The sequence below is a fragment of the Squalius cephalus genome (assembly GCF_949319135.1).
Source record: "Squalius cephalus genome assembly, chromosome: 16".
NCBI classification, from domain to species: domain Eukaryota; kingdom Metazoa; phylum Chordata; class Actinopteri; order Cypriniformes; family Leuciscidae; genus Squalius; species Squalius cephalus.
The window spans coordinates 10,555,565-10,578,062 of record NC_137137.1 but is presented as its reverse complement, the minus strand read 5'-3'; the positions used below and the strand labels follow the sequence as shown (position 1 = coordinate 10,578,062).

Genomic DNA, 22,498 nt, shown 5'->3' with positions numbered 1-22,498 from the left:
TTGTAGCCTAGTTGTGTTAACTATTTTGATTGAGTAGCCTATTAGTTTTTCCACATACGTTTACATGGTATCTTATAAAAATAAAACAGATATGTTCAGAATTTTTGTGAAGTCCTCTGGTATTGTACTTTACTTCAAATCAACTTTACTCTTTCCCCGCCATTCACAGAATTTCTCGGCTATCCATGTTTTCACTGTAGGCCTAGCGTCTGTCACGTGACAAATGAACGAAAGACTCGGAAGGTTAAGTAATTATTTATGTTCCCTGTAAATTATTTTTGACTGCATTATAATGATTTCTTAATTCAGAATATGATCAAGAAAGATTGCGTTGGTGGAATTTGCCTTATAAAAGTATAACATTTAAAGCCCCTTAAATGAACGAAATGACTCGAAAAAAGATTTGTTCATTTTGATGAACGAGATCGAACAAGAGAGTCAGTAAAATGATCCGAATTTCCAGATCACACTGGTGAAGAAGCAGAAACAAGTGGTGATAGAACAAGTGATATTTGTGTACGCAAATATAAAATAACATGATCATCAAACATCAAATAGCATGTAAGTTCAAAACTGCCTAACGTTACTCAGTGAAATGTTGAAACCAGGGAGGGTTAACCTCTGTGTCTGGGGTGTTGATGGACTCGATCTACTCCATTTATATTTTGAGCATAGTTCTGAATCCCATTCGGACATAGCTAGTCTTCGGGAAAAAAAATGCAATTTTGTCAGCTTTTTGTTAAAATTTTGCTTTTATTTGTGAAAATTACCCAAATTCAAGTGTTTATTAAAAAGAATGCTTGAAGTTAGAATAAAATGTCTTTAAAATGGAAGTTAAAGTATAGTTAAAGGGAGGCCTATGTTTCAAGAATAAAACGGTGAACTCGTACTAGATCGATGTACTCCCAGTTATGAGTTGGAAAAACACGGGTTACAGGTTGTCTGGAATGCGGCACGTGTACATACATTCTGTGAGTGAGATCCTACCCTCTATGGGCGGGTTGAACACATGCGGAACAGCTCCTTCTACTGGCTGTAGTCTTTAGCCTCTGGCCAGAAAATCCTCCGATGACGCAAAATGACGATTTTTTTTTCCAGAAAAAATACATAAATCTCTCAACTCAGGGGGATATGAGGGTGGAAAGCACGGTAATTCGAAAATACTACAGGTTTTCAACTACAAAGCTTAATGCTAAATCCTGAAGTATCCCTTTAAGTGCAAAAAATTATATATAAATTGTAAACTATAAGTATGATTATTATGTTCACTTAAAGAAAACTTACAAGTACACTTGTAATATAAAACTACTAGTTTACTAAGGGGTATATTTCAGAGTGTACTTTCATAAACTAAAAAATGTGCTACAAGTATTTCATTTGTAAACTATCAGTAGGCTATACCTACTATACGTTCTCTTCTCATATAGTTGCAAACAGTTTTGTACTCAAAAAGTTTACTGTTGTATATGCCTACTTAAAAGTATAATTTTATAGGTCTACACTAAAAAGTGGGCCAATTTAGCCCCTAGAATTGAAATCGTACACTTACAAGTATACTTCTTTTTATTAGCATACTTACTACATAAAGTATACTTAAAAATATTCTTGAACTTAACTGTTTTTCGTAAGGGTCACCGCAATCTTTTTTTTTTTTTTTTTTTTACAAGTCGAAACTATTTTGTTTAATCAACATTATGCCATTTTAGCATACTATTACGTCCTGTTTGAATCAATATAAGTCCTACATCTTTGTAGAACATTCAGAATTCCAGTTTTATCTGTAAATGCACAAAGTTAGCTCTTTATTTTTGCCAGTGCACGTTTTGTTATTTTATGTCTTTATTTCAGCCCACTCAAAACCTAGATGACTGGAAGAAAATAAGACATGTATCCTTGTTTGCTTCAGGAGACGTTATTGGTTTTTTACCATAGCTATGTCATCTGCTGTCTCTTGAGTTTGAATCACAGTTTGCCTGAGGCTTGCTAGGGGGAGATGCAGTGCAGAGTTCAGATCTGACCACTAGGGGGCACAAACTACATTCTCAATGGACTGAGTTGGACAAACAGGCATACAAGGGCATTTCCATTATCTGTCTCTGTCAGTGACATAAATAAAGAGCTTCCTCTATATATCAGATCTGACAAATCCATCATAAAAAAGCCTTAATTGCAATAATAATGCTGGAAGTAGCTTTTTGAGTAGCTATTATCATCCAAATGCAACACTCAGCATTCTAACAAGGCAGCAGGTTTGATATTTGATTAATGCGATGTGATGTGTGCATTTACTGTTTGTTTTTTAACTACATGCTGTAATTAACATCAGTGGTAAAATATCTTCCTTCCTCACCACATCCTCAAAATATGTGTTTGCACTTCATTACAGAGTGTTTCATATCCCCACTGTCATCTGAGGTCTACGTCTCTCTGCTATTAAAGAAATCTGTGCTGCAGTCTCACTGTGAAGGGGGAAAACATCAGAAATATGTGTTTAGTCCTCACTAAAGTCTGTGTTTGTGTCTGCGTTTACCACACTGCCAAACAAACAAACATAACCCAGTGCGCTCATGAACAGAGATGGATCTGTTCATGGAAACCAACCGAGCTGGAATATTACACATTGCATTTGTCACGGTTATTGTTTTGTGTATTTTTCTTGAGTGGTCTTGAGCATTTTTTCCCAAGACCAGCTATTATGGCCCTGAGGCCAGCGGTGTCATCTGGTTTTGCTTTGCTCGCATTTAGCTTTGCAGGGTCGATTTATTGTGGTCCAAATTGACCTGGATATTGGGTAATTGAAGATTCGGGGACAGCAGGCGAAATGGTTGCTCTGCCTGAGGATATGAGGTTATTCTTGCCCTGTTGCCAATATCGGCATCCTCTTGCTGTATGATCAATGGTGTATTTGGTGCACGTTTACATACTGTACATCAAACCACAACCTATTAAAAAGATCTCTTCTGTTTAGAATAGTAACATTGTAGTTCGTTGCCTGAATGATGTTTATTAGCATTCTCATTTGTATTCCCAGCAAACAGGGAACGCTCTCAGAACTGTGGTTAAGGTTCTGGCAAGGTTCTTGAACGTTTGTTCAAAATTATCTGGTCTTTAAATATGTTGTCAAAACTGTAGCACAGAAACATTATTTATACATTGTTTATGAACTTTTTTTTTCTGAAACATTTCAGTTGGATGTTCGTCTAACATTTTTTAAATATTAGTAGGCTACTTGTTTCAGAATGTTAAAGCTGCATTCCATAACTTTTTTGGGTTAAAGGAGAACTGCTGTCAATACAGAGAACAACGACAAAAATCGGTGTTGCCTACACCGTGTTATCCTCTTTGTAAAATTTGCACCCTGTTGACTTCAATGGGGCAATATTTAAACCTGCTTTTAGCCTCTTAACATCCTTGATGTGTCATTACAAGTGCACAGGTCATGTGAGTGATTCCTTCAGAGTGAACACGAGTGAATCTGACTGCAGTAGATGTGAAAGAAATGGATAAAAATGATGTTATTTAAGCCAGCGCAAATACCTGTATTTACATCCTGTTTTCGGTTGAAGTCCAAAGTAGTCGATTTATGCGCGTGAACTCGACAATCGACTACTTTGGACTTCAACCGAAAACAGGATGTAAATACAGGTATTTGCTCTGGCTTAAATAACATCATTTTTATCCATTTCTTTCACATCTACTGCAGTCAGATTCACTCGTGTTCACTCTGAAGGAATCACTCACATGACCTGTGCACTTGTAATGACACATCAAGGATGTTAAGAGGCTAAAAGCAGGTTTAAATATTGCCCCATTGAAGTCAACAGGGTGCAAATTTTAAAAAGAGGATAACACGGTGTAGGCAACACCGATTTTTGTCGTTGTTCTCTGTATTGACAGCACTCCAAATTGACAAAAAAATGAGCTCAATGTTAAAATTGACCGGAGTTCTCCTTTAAAAATGATCCAAAATAATTTTTTGAGCAAGTACATAACCAGCCAGTGTTTAAACCCATCTGCTTGCCGTAGCTCGATTCAAAACGGTAAGCTTGTAATAATTTTTTTAATTCCAGTGGTACTGGTGGATTTCGCGGGAAATTCAAGCATGTTTTTGCATCATTACGTCACATCTGTACACATAAAGAAAGTGTATCGGCTAGTAGGCTTATTGTGTGTGAGGATGTTGGAGGTGGAGATTTATAGCCTCTTCTCACAGCACTTGATATAATTAAACTTATTAATTTGATGGCGGATCCAGAAAGGTTCAAGGTTGACAATCACCAGTGACAACTGGAGATTCAAACACAAAAGACTTCGGAGTGGCTACAGAAAAAAAGAGACTGCAACCTGGCCCATGCGAAAACAAGGATAATATCGGTAGGGCATTAAATGTAGTCACGCAATGCTGATGTTGTTACCATTAACAATTTGAGAACAAAGTATAATTTGCATGGTTTGACATGATATGATTAGTGATCGTTAGATTTAATCAGCGCGATTTACTGCAATGCTTTTTTCCCCTTAGTTAGTCAGAACAAAAGCGGGTGTTACTTGTTCAGATTACATTTTCCAGTGAAAATTCTTATGTTGGTCATACATCCAAAAAGTAGAATCTGTGATTGCGCATGACAGTATCCACACCGGTGCGGTGACTGACAGCCACACATTCTCCTCAAAACACTGGATTAATCCGCGCTGTGCCGTGCCGAGGCACAACCCACGTAAAGTTGATAATTCCGCGAATAATTGCAATTGCAGATTTCAAACAGAGATGGCGACAAAGAGGAAAAACTACGGACTGCAGCTTTAAGAGAACATTTAAAAGTAACGTTCCCATAATGTACGGTGGCCGAGAGGTGCAAAACAAATCACAATTACAAAAACAGAATAACAATTCAGAAAACAAAATAACAATTCAGAAAACACAACGACAATTTAGAAAACAAAATAACAATTCAGAAAACACAACGACAATTTAGAAAACAAAATAACAATTCAGAAAACACAATAACAATTCAGAAAACACAACGGCATTTCAGAAAACACAACGACATTTCAGAAAACACGACGACAATTCAGAAAAAACGGAAAAGGTAGGTATATTTTGAGAATGACGTACTTATCGCTGAATGGACGAGATACCTGTCAATCAAGCCAGAACCGGAATCAAGCGATACTGTCTGGAAGTACCGGTAGAAACAAATCGTACCCATCAACGTGCCAAAGATAGTTCGGTCCCATGGAGTGATTGGTACGCCTAACGAATCTACGACGTGTCCTTGTTCTGTCCCTGGTGGGTCGAGTTCTTGCAGCAGCCGCATATGTCATCACGTTTAACACGCAACTTCTGCAGAGAAGTAGGATACTAACCACGTTGTCCGGTAGCCGAACAACTGTCCTGGTCGACGCAGCTTTTAATGTAGTGGTATGTCGAAAAATGAAATAAAAGAGAGCATTGCAGTGAAGGCTTCTTTGTTGGTGTATTTACTCAGAATGAAGCATAAGAGAATATGCATAACAAAAGCTCAAAACATACAATCTCAACATGTATATCACTTTTTTACAGTAATGACCGTTGTACACATAAGTGACTTTAAACATTCCATTACACTAGAAGGAAAAATATGATCAACAAGCTATTTAACACTCTCTCTGTGCAGTTCTCATGCTCTAGCTAGCCCCAAAATGACGTGTGACAGCTGGTAGTAACACTCTAATCTCATGCTTTTTACAAACTAAATATGACTGAAACAACATCATGTACTCTCATACACTCATTATGACCAGTTATAATGAATAGCGGGCTATCGCGCTAATCGCGAAACACTCATGCTAACCATGTGCTCAGGCATACTAAACTCATGACACACTATTAATATAGTAAATATTATGTGGTATGTCGTCAGCATGTCCACAATCACGGCACATGAATGTCCTTCTTCAAAGTAAAAGTTTAATGTGTTCTATAGACCTTATGTAGCCCCGCCCCTTTTCAGCGCTGTGCTCGTTGTCTTTTGACTTCCGGTCTGTATTTTTTACAGCGATTCTGCGTGTTTATTAATGAACGGCTCGTTTTAAAATATTCCCGGTCGACTGACGTTTGTTAAGACATCTGCTTTAAACATTACAGTCCTCATGATAACTTTCGTTAACTTTACATTAAGTAAATCCACTTCAAAAGCTAATTACTCCTGAACAGCAATGCCATAGAAATATACAGTCGACCGCAAAAACGGAAGTTAAAAGACAATATTCTAAAGATGGCGGCGCCCTCGTTTCTCTGGTGCATAAGGTCTATAGAGAGCCTAAGTCCCTCCCCTTCCGGTCGACCACCATGGGACCTTATTTCGGAAAAACATTGTATGGTAGTCAATGGCGAGAGACAACAAATATTTTGATCTCGTTTGAATTGTGCCCTGATTTACACATATGATGTTTGTCAATTTAAAAGATACATTTTAAAGTCAAGAAAGTCGCAGCTTGATATAAAACTGCTGAGGTATAAGACTGTGAAAACACGTAATTACAAAGACTACAAACCCAGAAGGCGCACACGCGACGTCATGCCTTTTCTCTCAATGAATGAAGCTAACTTTACTGAAGCTAACGTCTGTCATTTTTTCTATAGTCTTACATTATAATCGTAACGTTACGCCGTCATGCCTGAGTGTTTTGAGCCAGAATACACACATACGAGCAACGGATCTTGTGACGTACATAGTGCGAGACAAGAGATGTAGTTCATTGAGCAATTTTCACATAAAACTAAACGTTACTCTTCTGTTTTATGACAAACTGCGACTTTCTTTACTTTCATAATTACCTTTTAAATTGGCAAACATCATATGTGTAGTTCAGGGCACAGTTCAGACGGAATAAAAAGATAAGTTATCTCTCGCCATTGACTTCCATACATATTTTTTCCGAAATAAGGTCCCATGAGCCGGAAGCGGAGGGGCGGGACTTAGGCTCTCTATTTTCGCATAGCAAAACAAAGTTGATCACAAATTTCTTGATTGACAGGTATCTCGTCCAATCAGTGATAAGTACGTCATTCTCAAAATATACCTACCTTTTCCGTTTTTTCTGAATTGTCGTTGTGTTTTCTGAAATGTCGTTGTGTTTTCTGAATTGTCGTTGTGTTTTCTGAAATGTCGTTGTGTTTTCTGAAATGTCGTTGTGTTTTCTGAATTGTTATTTTGTTTTTGTAATTGTGATTTGTTTTGCACCTCTCGGCCACCGTAATAATGTTTGCAAAATAATAAAATGGAATGTACCATTAAAGTTTAAATAACCAAGGGAAAAAAAACTAGACGTTTTGAATGTTAAGAGAACATTAAAAAATTACATTTTTATAACTTAATGGGAATGTTAGCAAGACGTTTTTAGAAACAATTTTTTTTTACTTGGGTTCTTAGTATTCTCGAGTCGAGTCCTGTTGGCTATGATTATTTTCATCTTTAAACAACATTATCTTTGACATCATTAACATTCAGTTTAGTTGCGAATGAAGTACGTAGAATGCTAAAAGTGATTCTGGTTTGACTCTTTATGTGGTTGAGTAGATTATATTCTTTCCAGATATCAACGTCAAGGTCATGAGAGCTGTATTGTAGGCTACAACCCTTGAACTCTCCGCCATCTGGTTCTGGCGTGAGATGTCATCGCTCTATCTTTTTCTCTCATATCTCGTGTCTGGAATCATGTATGTGCCGGCTACATTCGGTATCAGTAACATAGAGGTTAGAGAAACAAATCATGACAAAGATGAAAAATGATACATAAACTTATGCCCTGAGACCATTTATCATTTAATAACATATTAGTGTGTGACCTTGGCCAGGCAGATACAGCAATTGGACCGAAACATATTTCACGTGGATTTAATATAGCTTCGAAGACTTAACCTTGCATCAGCAGTAAAAAATAATTCACCTGTCACATCTGGCCTGTTCAGTGATTTTATTTGTGTGATATGATTTTTGAGGGTTTGTCCTTTTTTAATCATTCTGTCTTCTTACACTCTCACACATCTGCATAAATAATTTAGCTTTTTAAACAGCCAAATTCAGATTCACAGTAAGATAAGGCAAAACACTTGAGATTTGGCACAAGATTGCACCAGATTGCAAACATGAGTTAAACACAAGTAACATGAGTCATGTAACTTAAGAATGTTTATTATAGGCAAGATAAAAAATAATGAGAGGAAATAATTAAAAACAGTCTTGTGTCCAGCACTCAAAAGCGTATATCTTCTGAACTAAAGATAAGATTTAGAAATATTAATTATAATATTTTCATATATTAATTCACAATTTTTTGTATATAATTGTATTATATATTGTATAATTTTATCATTTTAATTTAATAAATATATTATAATTTTTAAATATCCTTTCAGTAGTGCCCATCGCTGCCTAGATAGACTGCTGAAATGAAATGGTAAGTTTATTAATTTAATCGCTTTACGCAGACTGACATCCCTAATCTAAAACATTCATAGATTTAAGATATACAAACGTTAACTAAACATCAGATAACTTCTCACAAACACTGTGAATCTATCACTCTGACAAAGCCTTGTAATTCATCATCAAAGAAGATCTCATGATTTTGCTGTTTACATTTCTTCGTTGTTCCATGAATTTCTTTGGAATGCTTTCGCTGTGTTTTTTGGAACGAGTCCAGTGTTGCACAAAACTCTGGAATCTCTAAAACGTCCTGTGCAGTTAACAGTCGGGTTCCATTACACAATCACGGGAACTCATCAACCCGTCCCTGAGTGGGCAGCAAGCATGCTAGATGGTTAGAAATACACCCCTCTGCTCCCGGGCTGACATTTTTAGAAGCGTTTTACCAAACTCATCTGAACATTTATAGAGAGGTGAAATGAAAACCGTTGTCTCCAGGGCAACACAACGAAAGCTAAACGGTTACAGGAACCCATTGTGTATTTTCAGACATAGTAGGTTACGGCAAGAAAACAGTTTGGCCTGTCATTCAGCAGGCTGTTAAAGATAAATAAATGACTCCAGCTTTTGGTATGATTTTTTCCTAGAGGTTTTTAATGTCCCTGACACTCACGCAGGCTCTGTTTATTGCTCTGAGATCATGTCAGGTGTGGGTTGCTGGCGGGTTAGTGGCCGCGGTGTGTTCAGCACTCAGGGTGAGGTGAGATCTTTAATCTTCTTGCATTAGAGAATGCCGCCGTGACCACCTCATCACAGCTGTCTTACCAAACAAGGCCTTCAACTGTGGCACACCGACCACTGAGAAACGAGAGATGAGAGATTTTGTATTGCTCTACCTTCTCCAACAATTTACAAAGACAGCCTGATTGTAGCGTCATGGACGTAAAAGAGTGTTGACGATAATAAAAAGAATGAATCTTTTAAAAACCTAGTTTAAAGGTGCTCTAAGCGATGTTGGGTAACGTCACTTCTTGTTGGCGTTCGAAGTATTGTCAAACAAAATGGCTAGCTCGACCCTCCCTCCTCCTCCTCCCGTCCCCTCCCCCTCCCCCTCCCTTCCGTGCTTCCTGAAACAGTCATGAATTCGGGACTTCGCGCGTTCCTTCTTTTCCCTCTTCTTTGCTATTTGTTCATAGGAATGTCGTCTCTTTGGTTGTGTGTCGGCCATATCAAAATTCAAGAGAATATAATTCTAACATTAGTCGTTGTCGTTGTCTTGGACGTCTCTCCTCTAGCTAACTTCCCTCTTCATGCTTCTCTCTCCTCCACTCACACCCCCCTTCATGTGCATGCGCACTAACCTCCTAACTCCCACCCCCAAATCATTCTTGTTGGTTATTGGCTGGAACACTGTTTGTTATGTTTCGTGGTCCAGGCTGGCCCAGTTTGTTTTTGTTGCCGTTTGTGGAGCCTGGGTTGTCTACAGAGACCGTGTTTTACAGTGTGTTCAGGGGACAGGCAGCTAGTGGATAGTGAGGAGATGTGACAAAAAATGTTTCAGCCTAAAAATCGTGTGACATCGCTTAGAGCACCTTTAAAACACGGGGAAAGTTCCTAAAAATTAACTTTTTGTGGTGTCATACAGTTTTAGCTGTGCTAACATATATTCCTTGTAGGGTGTTATCACTACTTTCAAAAAGTTTTAATGAGCTATATCAATATCACACAAGTTGGAGTGTGATATGGCTCTATATCAGCATGGCTGTGAATAGGCCATAGGCAAATTTACGAAGGACTGGGCGAGATAAAGCTGTTCTCGATGGGTGCATGAGCACTGAACGGCCGCTGATGACCTGGAACTCACATCTCTGAAAACGTCTAAACAAATGTTCAAATAGGAGCTATGTTTATATATAAATCGCATTTGAGGTTTAAACAACTATTCTCGCATAAAAAACTCTTAAAACGACATTCTGTGACACAATAACTGGTATTTGTAAAGTTAAAGTAGTTTTGCTTCTCCACCATTGACGCTTACTGTGAGAAATGCTGCAAGTATCTGGCAGAAACAAGCGGAGTGATAGCCTACAAATTGTGAAATGAATACCGTGTGATAGTAGAATATCGCATGGCTGGAAATATATATATATATATATATATATATATAAACAAATTTTTTTATCCTGCTTTGTCATAATAAGGTAAAATTATCTAATATTTTAAGAGACTTATTGACCTTGACACATAGTCACGATGGTCTGCAGGAGTCCTCTCTATGATATAATGTACTGTTTCCCCCCTGCATGTTTATGCACATTCATTTGACCACATGACTTTAATTTGTGGCAAACAAATTTTTTTTCAGATTTTATTAAGCAGTGAAGCAGTTCTGGTATGCCAAACTTCTTTATAATGTTTTCTTTCAAGACCCCCCCCTATCATAGAAGAGGAGTATTCAAGTTGTTGTATGTAGGAATTGTATTTATGATGTATTTTTGAATAAATTAATAAATAAGACTAAATGAATAATAAATAAATAGCACAATGTCATTTACCAAGCTACCAAACTCTAGTAGTACAATAGATTGTCAGACTGGTCTAAACCAGCTCTGTTTTTTATCACCACTGGACATCTACCAAGTTCAAATGACCTGTAATTGCATTTGCATTCACAAACGTTGAGTCAAGACTCCATGGAGAGTATGTTTATTGAGACGCAAGTAATAATGGTTGTTGATCCGATTTGTACATGTGCTTGTGATTATAGCGAAAACAGTAAAGAAAGAGGTTCGGATTTGGGTGGTTGACAAAAGTCACCTAGGGCTCAGCTTATTGTTGCGTTTGGCACTTGTTGCATGGATTTCTGGTCATAAACAAATAAGGCTTTGGAGCTTTTAGACAGCTATATGATTGAGAATGTGTAGGCTATTAGGCTGTTTGGTTTCCAGCCAGCACAATGATCTATATGGTGCTTTACGATATGGAATTATGGAGTGAAATCTTGTTACTGCAAGTACAAAAGCAATGCTACTGTAAAGCCACTGTGTACTTGAAGCAATGGGCCGAAACTGAAGTATCCCATCCCATTAAAACCTATATATCTCTAATAATGGAAATCAACATGGAATAAACTGCTCGGCTATTCGCCGGCTGCTATCGGGACCTGCAATCAAATCACAAGGAAATGGAGACATGATGGTTGGCTTGTGACTGCAAGTAATTCGATTGTGCTTGATCACATGCAATGCAGCCCTAGAGCTAAGATATATGTCATTACCCAGAGATATCACATTGCACCTCATTTTGTGGCGTAATGGTGACCTCACTGTTCTTATCTCGCCCAATCATCTATATATATACACCTGGCAACCAGCGTTAGCCTGGAGCGGAAGATAGGAACATTATTTTAGCATCACGACTAAGAATGATGACTGTTTCAGAGTTAGCACTGCACTGATTCAGAGTGATCTTTGGTTGCTTCTCTAGCAGGAGTGAAAGCTAAAAAATGTTGCTCTTCAAAGTTCTTTGTCTCTGATAAACTGCCTTGTTTCGTGTTCCCAACACGGTTTTGTGGCCCGGGTTTGAAGCAAATGCTCCATTTCAGAGAGGCAGTGTGGGATGAAAGCCAGGAAGAACAAAACTGAGCTTCTCTTTTGTTTATTTATTTGTTGTCAGTTCCACATCGCTCTCTTGCGAGAGCTTTACTTCAGATCAAATATGGAGAAGCGAACAAAGCGAGATGTTTCCCTCAAAGTTTCTTTGGCCTAATTTGATACCTTTTTTTAAAGATCACAATAAGGAGAATCTTACTGGGTAATAATTGTGAACCATTGGGGCTTAGCCAACTCAATTACCCCAATTGCGACTGCGTCTAATCAAATTGGCTTTGTGTGGAAGGGCCTGAATTGTCACAATGCTGTCTAATTACTCTAAATTAACTTATATTATGATATACATACACCACACACCTAGATTTGTTTTTTCAATGTATAAACATAATTAGTTTTTAAGTCATGGTGAGGAAATGCTCAGTTCATTGAAAGGGACTTTTTCAGGTGTGTTTATTATCCGTCTGATAATGTCAGTCTTTTAGTCATTAATGTACCTGCCCAAGGCATCTTCAGCTTAACTAATGAAGTCACCAACTGCTGAATGAACACTGTTGTTTGCACTGAGCGACTCATCTATTGTTGTCTGGAGTCCTCACATTAACTTGCAAGAGTGTGATCACAGATAGAGGTATGAGGAAAAGAAGAAGGGACAAGAAGAGAGGATTGTTATTATTACCCTTCCTGTCTTGAAAATCTCATCTGTATGCAATTTTTTACATTTTTTAAATCTTTTTTAAGATTTAAATGTATGTAAATCTGCATCTCAATGAACAGAAAATAATATATTATATACAGGAGTGTATTAATTGACACAGATGTATTCACCTAGATTTAGATATAGCATTTTAGGTATACTTGTTTCAAATCAGTGTACAGACAGTGCAGCTCTTAGGAATTAAAAAGACTGCTATATAGCTGCTTTGGCATGCATTAAAAAAAAAGTATGAACGGCCATTCACACCAGGAATGATAACTGGCACTAACACGAAACCAGACTTCATTCGCCCCAATGGACAGCAAATTTACACTGTCTGAATCGTTTCCTATCCCCTATAATGCACTATGTGCCATTCACCACATTGAAAATAGTAAATGTGTGAACAAGTGACCAATTTGCAGCTTCAGCGTCCATTTGGGGGCGGAACGCTGTAGATTCTAGAGCATTTGATTGGACAGAAAATCTAATGAGAAGCTGAAGTGCAGTGTGATGTCATCAAAATTATTGATCCATATTGGCAGAAGTGCAAGACTGTAAGTTTTGAAATCTTATATCTTCTAAATACAAATTTTGTCTTTGTTTTGATTGCACACTAGCTACAGTAAGACTAACATATTCATACTAAAAGCCAAAAAACTTCCATTTTGATTTCATGGGGACTTTAAATATTTAGTATAAAATTTCCATAAAATATTATTTGATTTAAAATATAAGCCTTAAAATCACGACAGTGTGCATATATTGTCATTTATAATTTATTGGTATTTTTATTTATAATTTCACGTTTCTATATTAAGAATAAAAACTTATATTTTAAACTTTGCCTTTGCAGTGAAAATATGACTTTATTTTAAAGCCTATGCTCGCTCTTTCGATCTCCAAATTCACTTACTTTGCCACTTGCACGTCTAATACGAGGACTAATCAACTCAACCAAGTATCGCTGATGTATTTTCTGACCCCAAATGATTAACAACAAATTAATTCCGCTCCAGTCTGCAGCTCTATTCTGCGTCAGGTTTTGGCATTGACTTGCGTTTCAATAGCTGTGGGTGACAGACTTACAACAGCGCTGAGATAGCAAACGCGTGATCTTTCTCTCTCAGACCAAACGCCGCGAGCTACATCCCTGGGATTGCAGGAAATATTAAATTTCTCCCGGACAATAAGAGTTTCTTTTAGCGGAGTGCAAAAGCTGGACTCAAATTGGAGGCAGCGGCGCGCGCGCACCAAACAAACGAACGTGCCTTTTTGTCCACGCGCTCAGAAGCGTACATTCTACTGGCGCAGCACTGAATAAGTATTGTAGCGGTAGGTGATTGATAAGGCAAGTGTTTCCAGCCCAAACAGACACGTTCTCATAAGGCACAGCTGGTTGCGCTTTCGTGGACTGTTTTTTTTTTTTGCCATCATTTGTTAGACAGAAGTCAGTTTATCCCTGCTTATTCCAAGCGACTTCTTTGATTCTGGAAGGCTGTCCGAAGGGGAATACAGCGGCTGCAGGACCAAGTCGGGAATGCCATTTGTTCACGAGCAGCATAGACGAGCTTTGTCGCGCGGTGTTTTTTACCCGGGGACAGGTGTCGTTGTGTACGTTGGGGTTGGGGGTTAGTTGTTGGGGGTTTGGACACAGTTGTCTTAAGGATGTCAGATCAGGGATCAGATCTGCACAGAGACAGGTGCGATAGAGAGGAGTAGATTTCACGCGGACCCCTCCTCTCATCTTCTCCTCTCAGTCATTCTGGATTATAGTTCCCGAGGAGGCGAGTCATTCACAGAGAACCGGGCTCACCGTTTCCCGCTGCTGTTATCGGTAAGTATGCGGGTTTACCAAATGCTACGCTTCTGTTCTGGATTGTAGGACTAGTTGTTACGGGTTCCCCCTCTCCATCTCAGTGTGACGATGGGGTTTTGTTCTGCACGCGCCCCTGAATTGTGCTGTTTTTACTCAAGTATATAAGTCTTATAATATTGTTCACTGTAGATGTGTTGTAATTGTTGTCAGATGAGGGATTCCGCTTATGTAATTAAACAAATACACTTTTTATTTTATTTAGACATAGAGAGTTGTTGGTCATGACTTGATTTTGCCCATGACATTCTGGTTGTGTTGAAGGCTATAGCTTCACGGATGGTGGAACAACAGAATTAAATAATTAACACTGTTCATTTCTTGAAAATATGTACGTGTTGACCGCAATTTCACTTTACTTGCAGCCTTTTCGTCATTATTACATTTAGTTTGAAGTTTTGGCATTATTTTAATCAAATGCAGCTCTTAGAACATTGTCTTCATATTATTTCTCTCGTTTGCCTCTATTTATTATTTTATTACTAGCTTTTTGCTCTCATGTCTCCTGCGTTTGTACACTCTTTTACAATTTAGTAACCTGAGACTTCTTTCTCCAAACTCTTTACAGCTACCTTTACCAACTTGACACAGCAATTAATCTCAAATTCACTTAAATCTCCAAAACAAATGAATTCATTCTGCCATAACCTAGTTAACATTTACACCCATCAAAACACTTTGAGCAAGAATTTAAGAAACCAGAAGTCCTTAGTATTACAAGAAGGACAGCTCTTTAATTGTTATAGCGTATATATTACAGTACAAGGGGAAAATGTGAAAATGTTATGCTTCAGCATGCCTTACATTTGGCATATGGTAATTCCACCATACAATGTAGCTCTGATACTGTAAAACAAAAATATGTGTCTGCACATATCCGTGCAACACATCCACCTTTAAACAAACAGATTGACACCTACATAACATAACAATGCTAACCATTCTTCTCTGTTGATGCAAAATCTCTTGGCATGCCTGATCCATCTCAGTCAGACATGTTTACATGGTATTTCAAAGATGGGCTCTTTTGAATTGATTATAATGAAACTGGCATGGCAAAATTGTTGTCAGCTAGGGCATTAATTGTGGTAGTTGTTTTTCTTATCTTTTTTTTTAGATATTTAAAGTTCGTCAGTATGGAATTTCTATACAAATACATTGCGGATTGCTGTACATTGCTGATTTGAACATACATGATTTAACAGTTATGAGAATGATACATAAAGTTTTGCAAATAGTTTTGCAAATAGTTGTCTGTGAGTGAGAAAAGAATTTGTGAGTTTTGAAAGATGCTGACCAGTAGTTAATCTATATGCACTTGTATGACTGTCTGGAGACTTTTGAAAAGTGAACTATAGGTATTGAGAAATGCACTTTTGACCAAAACCAATTGTGTAAATAAAACTGTGAACAGTAGCAGTTAAATGGAAAGCACGTAAATCTAGGTGTCGTTGTTCTTTTCTCATTCACCCTGTTTCTTATGAACTGACATTTAGTGCTGCACTATTAAAAATAAATTACAACAATTACAACCAGAAGGTTTTTACTGGCAGATTTCATAGCAAAACCAACTTAAGTTTCACAAAGAGCTTTTCATAGTTCTTTAGGAAACCGATATGTTCCAGTGCGTTAATAACCCAGACCCTAGTACAGTGATCTGAAGAACACATGGGTCTTTTAGTCTCCCATATAGCTCATACATCTCAATACATTTCTTGATAGATATTTTGATTATAAAGGAATGGAAAGAACCATTGAAGACTCTTTATGAGTAGAGAGGGTATGTGTTTAGTTGGTGGGTGTTTACATGTTTGTTTTACCGTGCCGTATCACCCAGGTGTTTGAACGTACACCCATTCGGCAGCTGTTCATATTCCACCACACTAAGTGGGTTGCATTGTTTCAGAATAGTATTTTTCATTCTGCTTTCTCAACGTGAGGGTGAACTTTCATGAATGACTGGCTCTTCAGCACAGTCCCTCTGCAGCCTTGGTGTGAGACACTTTTTTTTTTTTTGTCGTAGTGCCCCTGTTTCAAATTCAAATAGCCATTGCACTCTTTTGTTATCCTTCAAGGTTTGTGGACTGGAAAAAGAGAAAGAAGAGAGTGAAGTCCCTAAGGTTGAGAGCATTTTAAAAGAACTCAGGAGAGAGAGCAGATGAGAAAGGAGGTGAAAAGAGGATTTGCCAGTGGAGACGATGTTCTTTAGTGAAAGAAAAGTAAGATGTGGATAGGATTGCAGCCTACTTTCTTCAACAACTCAAGCTTACCGAACAAGAATTGTTCTTTGACGCAAAATCAAAATTGTCTCACTGTCTACATGATTAAAGGTCTCAAGCTCAAAAGCAGTCATTAGGACTGTTCATTTTTTTAAATTGTGAATTGGGTTATTATCATCCATCTTCTTTGTTTGGTTTCAGTCCAGCTTAAGCGTTCCCATTTTTTCATTTCGACAGTCCCTAAGGCCCATGATTCATGACTGAGGGTGGCATTTGTATGAGCGTTCCACTGACCTCTTCGAACGCACATACAAAACCACTCATTACACACTGAATTATCATTAGCACCACAGCACACAATGTGTAAAGTGCACAGGAAGTGTACGACTCAGAATAGATCGGTTTCAGTGTTTTTTTATTCTATTTGTTGCACTGCACTGGTTGTTTTCATGAGCAAGAAATGAAGCAGTCACTTACTCTGTATTTGGGTCAGTGATGTACATAAGAGTGTATATGATCTTTTAAAAATCTAGTTTAAACGCAGGCCATATAATATGCTCTTTGTATTCATTGCTTTCAAAATACTTTTATACTATTTTCAAGAAAAGTTTCAATTAAATGATGCTTAATGTCATGTGGTGTAATCCGCATATAAATTTTTTTGAATGTTTTCCTTACTGTACATTAGTGTACACAACAAAAAAAAAAATATATTGTTTACAATGACAATAAATAATCAGATATTTTAAGAGACCTCTTTACCTTGCCAGATTTTATGAAAATTTCATGTTAAATGTTTTCTTTTTTCTTTATGCAAGTTGGTTGGACCACATTTTTTTTTTTTTTTTTTTTTTTTTTGTCTAGGAAGTTATTATTGAATACTTTGAATTTTTTATTGCTTCATTATTTCACACTGACCTTTTTGGCTTTATGCCTCTCAAAAATCTATCATAGATTCATCAAAATGAGTTTTCATCATAAAAGAGGTGTATTCAAGTCGCTGTGTAGAATAGCATTTCTAATGTATTTTTGAATTCATTTATAGGACAAAAAGTTAGTCACATCATTGAGAACAGAAACATAACTGGGTCATACTCAACAATGTCAATTCTGCTGTTTTTTTGTACTTCTTTAATGCACTTTTCAGACTGTTCAGCAGAGCCGTTCTTATCCCCAACAAACACAGAGCTGTTTTATTACCAGCCTTAGGTGGAGATGTGCAACTTTCCCAACATGCACCGAGCCTGAGCAAACTTCCTGCTGATTTTACTGGGATGTAATTCGGAGGATATTCTGAAATGTGGAGGAGGGAAATGGAGAGTGTTCCAAGTTTTCTTGAATAGGTGCCCTGTTCAAGTGCGCCCTTTTCCCCCCAACAGCCGCACTTCACCCCTCAGTGCAAGTGTTGAGGCCAGTGTGCCGAGGGAACAGGTGCTGCGGGCACAGGGGGCACACGCGCGGACACACACACATGCACGCTTACAGTTGCCCTTGGGGTTTTGCGTCACCTGCGGCTGCTTAACACCCCCAACCCCCCCGCCTCCATGGACCCTTTTCGAGGGGATCCATGACCGGAGGGGCGCCATTCACTGGCACTCCCCAATACAGGGCCCCCTAACTCCCCCCCCTGTCATTTCTGTACATTTTATTGGTCTTTTACTGTCATCCGGTTTCCTTCCCTTTTCTTTTTTTTCTTTTGTCAGCCTTCGATTTCTCCATATCTCAAACCGTCCCTCCCTTTTTGGCACAGCGCTCGCTCTTTCTTTCTCTCCCTACGTCTCTCTGTCTCTCCCTCACTCTTGTCTTGATGTCAGACCCTTCCAGACAGAGTGCTTTCTCTCAGTGTGCTGTCAGGCTAAAGGACACTGCCCACTGGGACTCTGAAAGGAACAAATTGACCGGAACAATGTTCTCACTTAGCATGTTGAGCTTGCTGAAAGAGAAGGTGAGAAGCACGCTGGGGCCCGCAAGTTGAGATGCCCACCCGGTCTTTCACCGGCCTGGTCCTGCAATTCCCTGTTTTCCCATCATGCATTTATGTCTGTTGAAGGTATAGGAGTTATAGCAGTAAACGCATTAACCAGTGACCTCAAAAACCTCATTTCCCATGATCCTCCTGCCCCTGGAGGGTTAACCCCTCTCCTGACCTGCCATAAGGTGGTGCTGGAGGTCACGGCTCCACCCATTAAAATGTAATAGAGCTTCTCTTCCATTCCCTCTCAGTGAAGACCCTTTCTCCTTGAAGTTTAATTCCACATCCATCTATCTTTCATCTTTTTCTTTTCAACTGATCTGCCACATATTTCACATCGAGCAGAATAAGTGAATTCAGAATTTACCCCTGGAAAAGCCCATAATTAGAGGAGTGTGGGCATCGTTCCTTGGTCCAATGCTTAACAGGGTTACTTTTTCTATTTCCCTTTCATTTCTTTTCATTTTCTATTGTTTCTTTTCTTTTCCCCTCTCCATTCTTTCCATTCTACTTTACTTCATTTTCCTTTTCCTTCTACCTCATTTCCTTTTCCTTTCCTTTTCTTTTCTTTTGCTTTCTAAATGTTTTGTTTTACTTTTTCTACTTCCTTTTCCTTACTCTTCTTTTGCTTTCCATCTGATCCTTTTTACTTTTCCATTAGTTCTACTTTTCATATCATTTCGATTTCCTTTTCTATGTAATTTAGTTTCTTTTGCTTTCTTGCTTTTGCCTTCCCCTTACCTTATTGTTCCACCCTTCCCTTTCATCCAAGCTGATAAAGTCTTTACAGTCACTGCATGAGCTACATAAATGCCACCTCAATGCGTAAACAGCAGGCAGGATATCAGAGAAAGAAAGAGTTTTGTGCGCGGAGGGCTGTGTATGACTCTTTCAGAACACAGAGAGGGCTGTGAAAGGAGATGCTGAATGCAATTCCAGGCCTTCGGCTGAGAGAACGAGGTGATGAGAAAAGATGGTGGGCGAGATTGTTAGGCTGCATGGGCGTGAATAAACAGAACGTGTGTGTCTCTGTGTGTGTGAGAGAGAGAGAGAGAGACCGAAAGAGACAGACAGCGGATGTGTGAGAGTAAGGAAGAGAGAAATAGAAAAAACTAGATTGAATGTGTGCGAATGTTTCACTGCGCCTTTGCTCGTCCTCTGAGGCCCAGTCACATCTTTCTCACGCAGTGGCAGCAGGAAGATTTGTTAATGATGGGATATGCTAACAATGAGGAGTCCTGGGAAAAACTATGCCAGTCACAGTAGAAAGACGGGATGCTACTCTCAGCCACAGGGCCTGTTCACAACTGATATTAACATCCATCTCAGGTGATCCGATCACAAGTGGTCAAATGAGACATCACTGTTTACACCTGGTTTTTATTTGCATCTCAAATGTGTCTCCTTTAAACCACTTGTGATCATATTTCAAGGGAGGGTCTAATTTTTTTTTTAACTTTTGGCACGTCTTGTTGATAAAAACCATTGCTTTCGAATGCAAAATATATTAGTCTGAATTCTAGATAATGCTTTGTGTGATCTGTGTTGCTGCATGTTGATGTGAAGCAAACTGGAGAAGTTCTGTGAATCCAAATGATCAGGGACTCGGAAGATTAGGAGATTTGAAAATATTATATTATTTATTTTCATTTATTTAATGGTACATTTTTATTATGTAATTAATTAGTAGCTTTTCATCAACTCATAAACCCCCCTGCAGTTCTCCAACAAACCCAAGTTGTTGTCCAGTGATTGACTGACTGTCAAATTGACAGGTGAATTGAAGGTTTGTTTGACAAAACCTTCAGTATTGTCGATATGGCCTTGTGTTTTTGACTATTCTCCGAATGATAATACCAGGTGTCACATTAAACAGTTTTACACACACTACATCTGTTTTTTTTTCTCTTTATCTCACCTCAGGCTGCATCTGTCTATCACATTTGCTTTCACCTACACACATACTGTACACACTCCCCAACACAAAAATTCTCACATTGTTGCTTGCTGTTTTTGGCTGGTGCTGCTCTGCAGCTGGTGTGAGAACACAGTCTCTCAGGTAGACAGGAAGCGTGTGTGGTGTTTATGAGGAGGATGAAGCCATCGATGACTCACTGAGCCTCTGAGGACACATTCCTGCTTTTTGGTGGTTAAAAACACCTGAAGATGTGCGTTTTACAGCCTTTCTTTGTCCCCGCAGAGGTGCTTTTTACCTAGAACACAATTCTGTCTTTCCTCTCTAGGTAAGGGTTGTTTGCACAGTGCAGCGCCACTGTTAAATGTTTAACCATCTCTTTGTTTATGGACTTTCCTTTTCCTCTAGTTCTCTCATTTCTGTCTCTGTCCTAGCGGCTCGTTCTCAGCCTCAAGGTAATTAACATTAACAGCGAACTGCATTCTGTGACCCGCAGGATGCAATCATGCATAAGCGAGGGAGAGAGACTGAACAAAGTAGCCCTGAAATGAATGTGGGGCTCAAGATGGGAAAGAGGGAGAGGGCAAAGGACAGAGGGCAGAAGAAGAGATGCCAGGCAGTGAGGTAATCCTGAGAGCGGATGAGAAAAATGAGGAAGAGATGGGGCTCTGGAGAGGGAATGTGGGTGTTTAATGGATGGGCAGGATGCTGGCGGCTTAAAAACATTTAAAATAAGAACTCAGAGGAACCAATTAATGTATAGAAAACCTGAGTTCCTGCACAAATCAGCTCACAGTCAACTCTGGTGACTACCTCTCTCCCTCTCTCTCTCTTTGGGTAAATCTCATGAAAACATGTCCCAGTCATATTTTACCCCAAAATAACAGTAAGAAAACAAGAAATTAATTTTTCCTAAAGGAAATTAGGCATATTTTTATGCCATCACACTTTGACATTATTTTCATGACATTTAAGCACATTTTCCCTCTAAATTCTCCTTACTCGCAATTATTATTCTCATTAGATTATTATTGTAATACTGTAGTTTATATACTGTATGTATATAACCTTCTAATAATATATAATTTATTTCACATTATAATAATGACTTTTATTTGATTGATTTTATTTTTGTATTACGGTATATACCTGTAATGCAATGTCTTTTGTAGATTAATTCCTTTCTCTCTCTCTCTCTGACTGTCTCTACAGCTTTATTGACACAACTACTGTCATACAGTACAATGTAGAGATATGCATGACTGTAACTACATACTTAATAATGTACCAGCAAATTATAGATTCATAGTGATTGGAGCTTATGGAGGATGAAAGAGACCTCTTAATATTGAACCAGAGATGAAAAGATATCACTCTTGTGCTGAGAACATTTTGAGAGAGAGAGAGAGAGTGAGTGTGTGTGTGTGGTGGAGGCCATCTGGAGGCAACAGGTCTAGTGTCAGCGGGCAGTTGCTGTAACAGTCTGGTGCTCCCTTGGGATGATGTCAGACACACACACACACACACACACACACACACACACACACACACACACACACACACACACACACACACACACACACACACACACACACACACACACACACACCATACGAATCAATCTGGCGTTCAGCTGAAACACCCAGACAAAAAGCCAAAAATCTTTGATGTTAAGCATCCTCGCTTATTAAGAGCACTTCTCTGTGTGGGGAAAACACAGCAATTTGGGGCTTGTGCACGTAAACAGAAGAGAGGGAAAATGGAAAGAGAGAGCTTTTATCCGTTTGATTAGGGATTACA

At 38.5% G+C, this 22,498-nt stretch overlaps 1 protein-coding gene across 2 annotated transcripts in view; it reads left to right on the top strand.

The window, feature by feature from the left end:
- The first annotated feature begins 470 nt into the window (after window positions 1–470).
- The window catches only part of sema6bb (sema domain, transmembrane domain (TM), and cytoplasmic domain, (semaphorin) 6Bb), a 125,773-nt gene continuing 103,745 nt past the window's right edge, over window positions 471–22,498 (top strand). The window contains exon 1 of one of the 2 annotated variants that reach the window (XM_079897848.1): window positions 471–561. In XM_079897848.1, the coding sequence (XP_079753974.1) occupies window positions 537–561 (25 nt within the window). In that variant the 5' untranslated portion in view covers window positions 471–536. Of the gene's footprint in view, window positions 562–14,006; window positions 14,554–22,498 lie in introns of those variants that run through there. The other variant, XM_079897850.1, reaches the window with a different exon arrangement.